This window comes from Orycteropus afer, unplaced genomic scaffold (assembly GCF_000298275.1).
Source record: "Orycteropus afer afer isolate SDZICR_OR568_19922 unplaced genomic scaffold, OryAfe1.0 scaffold00166, whole genome shotgun sequence".
In the NCBI taxonomy this organism is placed as follows: domain Eukaryota; kingdom Metazoa; phylum Chordata; class Mammalia; order Tubulidentata; family Orycteropodidae; genus Orycteropus; species Orycteropus afer.
Genome location: NW_006921753.1, coordinates 2,114,223 through 2,116,075, shown reverse-complemented (window position 1 = coordinate 2,116,075; position 1,853 = coordinate 2,114,223). Strand labels below are relative to the sequence as shown.

The window sequence follows — 1,853 nt, the reverse complement described above, 5'->3', positions numbered from 1 at the left end:
ACCCCTCCTCCTTGGGTTTCTGAGGCGGTATCACTACAGAAGTAGATTGCCCAACCTTCCTTCTGAGGAGTGGCTGGTGGGTTTGAACCACCAGCCTTCTGGTTAGCAGTCAAGTGCCTTTGGCGCTACACTCCCAGAGCTCCTGTTAGTATATCTGTCTAAAGAAGATCTTTTTTTTTTCCCCTAAGGTAGTATTCAAGGAGCTCTGGTGGTACAGTGGTTAAGGCATTTGGCTGCTAACCAAAAGGTTGGTGGTTTGAACCTACTAGCTGCTCCATGGAAGAAAGATGAGGCAGTCTACTTCTGTAAAAATTTAGTCTTGGAAACCCAATGGGGTCACAATGAGATGGATCAACTCTATGGCAATGAGTTATTATTTTTGAAGTTACTATTTAATACTGGCAACTCCATCTACTTGGAGTCCCTGGGTAGCACAAATGGTTAAGCACTTGGTTGGTGGTTTAAATACGCCCAGAGGGATCTTGGAAGAAAGACCCCGTGATCTATTTCCCAAAGATCACAGCCACTGAAAACCCTGTGGAACATACTTCTATTCTACAACACATGGGTTTGCCATGAGTTGCAATCAACTTGGCAAATTTTTCTTTTTTTCTATCTGCTTACCTTGCAGGGTTATTAGTGTTTCATTTACAATAAATAAGAGGACCAGGCTTGGACTAGAGTTTTTTTAAATTAAAAAATAAAATGATGGTGTCTGTCTGTCCTAGACACTGTGTTAAGTGCTTTGCAGGCACCATATGAAAGGTAGCTAATATTACATTAACCAATTTCTTTTATCTCACTTTTCTTAAAAAAATAAAAAAACTCACTACCATTGAGTCAGTTCGACTCATAGCAACCTCTACTTGGATTGTCAAGGTGGTATCTCTACAGAAGCAGATTGTCCAATCTTCCTTCCAAGGAATGGCTGGTGAGTTTGAATGGCCAGCCTTCTGGTTCATAGTCAAATGCCTTAGGCACTAAGCCACCAGAGCTCCCACTTTTCTTAAAACCATACCTCATTTAAAGAATATATATTCCTGGGTAAATCACAAGTAAGAAAGCTGAGGCTATCCTGACTCTACCAAATATTCAGTTCAAGATTCTTTGTCACTCTACCTCTTTGCCTATAAAATAGAACAGCATTTTTATGGGCTAGAGAGGTGTAGCTGTGGTGGCATAGTGCCTAAGGCATTTGACTGCTAACCAGAAGACTGACGGTTCAAACCCACCAGCCACTTCTTGGAAGGAAGGTTGGGCAATCTACTTCCATAGTGATACTGCCTCGGAAACCCAAGGAGGGGTCGCTATAAGTCGAATTGATTTGATGGCAGTGAGTTTGGTTTTTGGTTTGGAGAGATGTAGATTCATTCTCTGTGTTTTAGGGCAGAACCAGGAATAAAGTGAAGACTCTTGCATTTGTTCACCTCCACTACCTAAATTTTAAACTTCTCTTTCTAGGTCTCCAAATTGATAGGGTACAAAGTCATATACTTGTCTACCTGGAAAAAGCTCACTCAAAATTTCAAACAGACCCATTCATACTTTCTAAATCATATTGCTCCATGGGCTCCTGAATCTACACACGTGAATCTAGGCCCTGGGGCTTAGAGCCTTCAAGCTAACCTGGGATTGAGTATTTGAGATATATGAATACCATGTGAGTTCAACACAACTGTTTAATACTTCATATTACCTGAACAAGTATAATTTAGTAAATATGGGAAGATTTTATTGGAACCTAGTTGGTGTGTGTGTTAGATTGGGTTCTCTAGAGAAACACAAAAAACCAGCGAAGTATATGTTGTTGTTGTTGTTATGTGCCGTCGAATCGGCCCCGACTCATAGCGACC

The 1,853-nt window shown here is 41.0% G+C and overlaps 1 protein-coding gene across 1 annotated transcript in view; it reads left to right on the top strand.

Moving 5' to 3' along the window:
- Nucleotides 1-1,577, top strand: part of HHLA2 (HERV-H LTR-associating 2) — a 25,952-nt gene extending 24,375 nt beyond the window's left edge. Inside the window, exon 6 of the mRNA XM_007946584.1 lies at nt 1,462-1,577. Within this exon, the coding sequence (XP_007944775.1) occupies nt 1,462-1,577 (116 nt within the window). The remainder of the gene's footprint in view (nt 1-1,461) is intronic.
- Nucleotides 1,578-1,853: the final 276 nt, after the last annotated feature.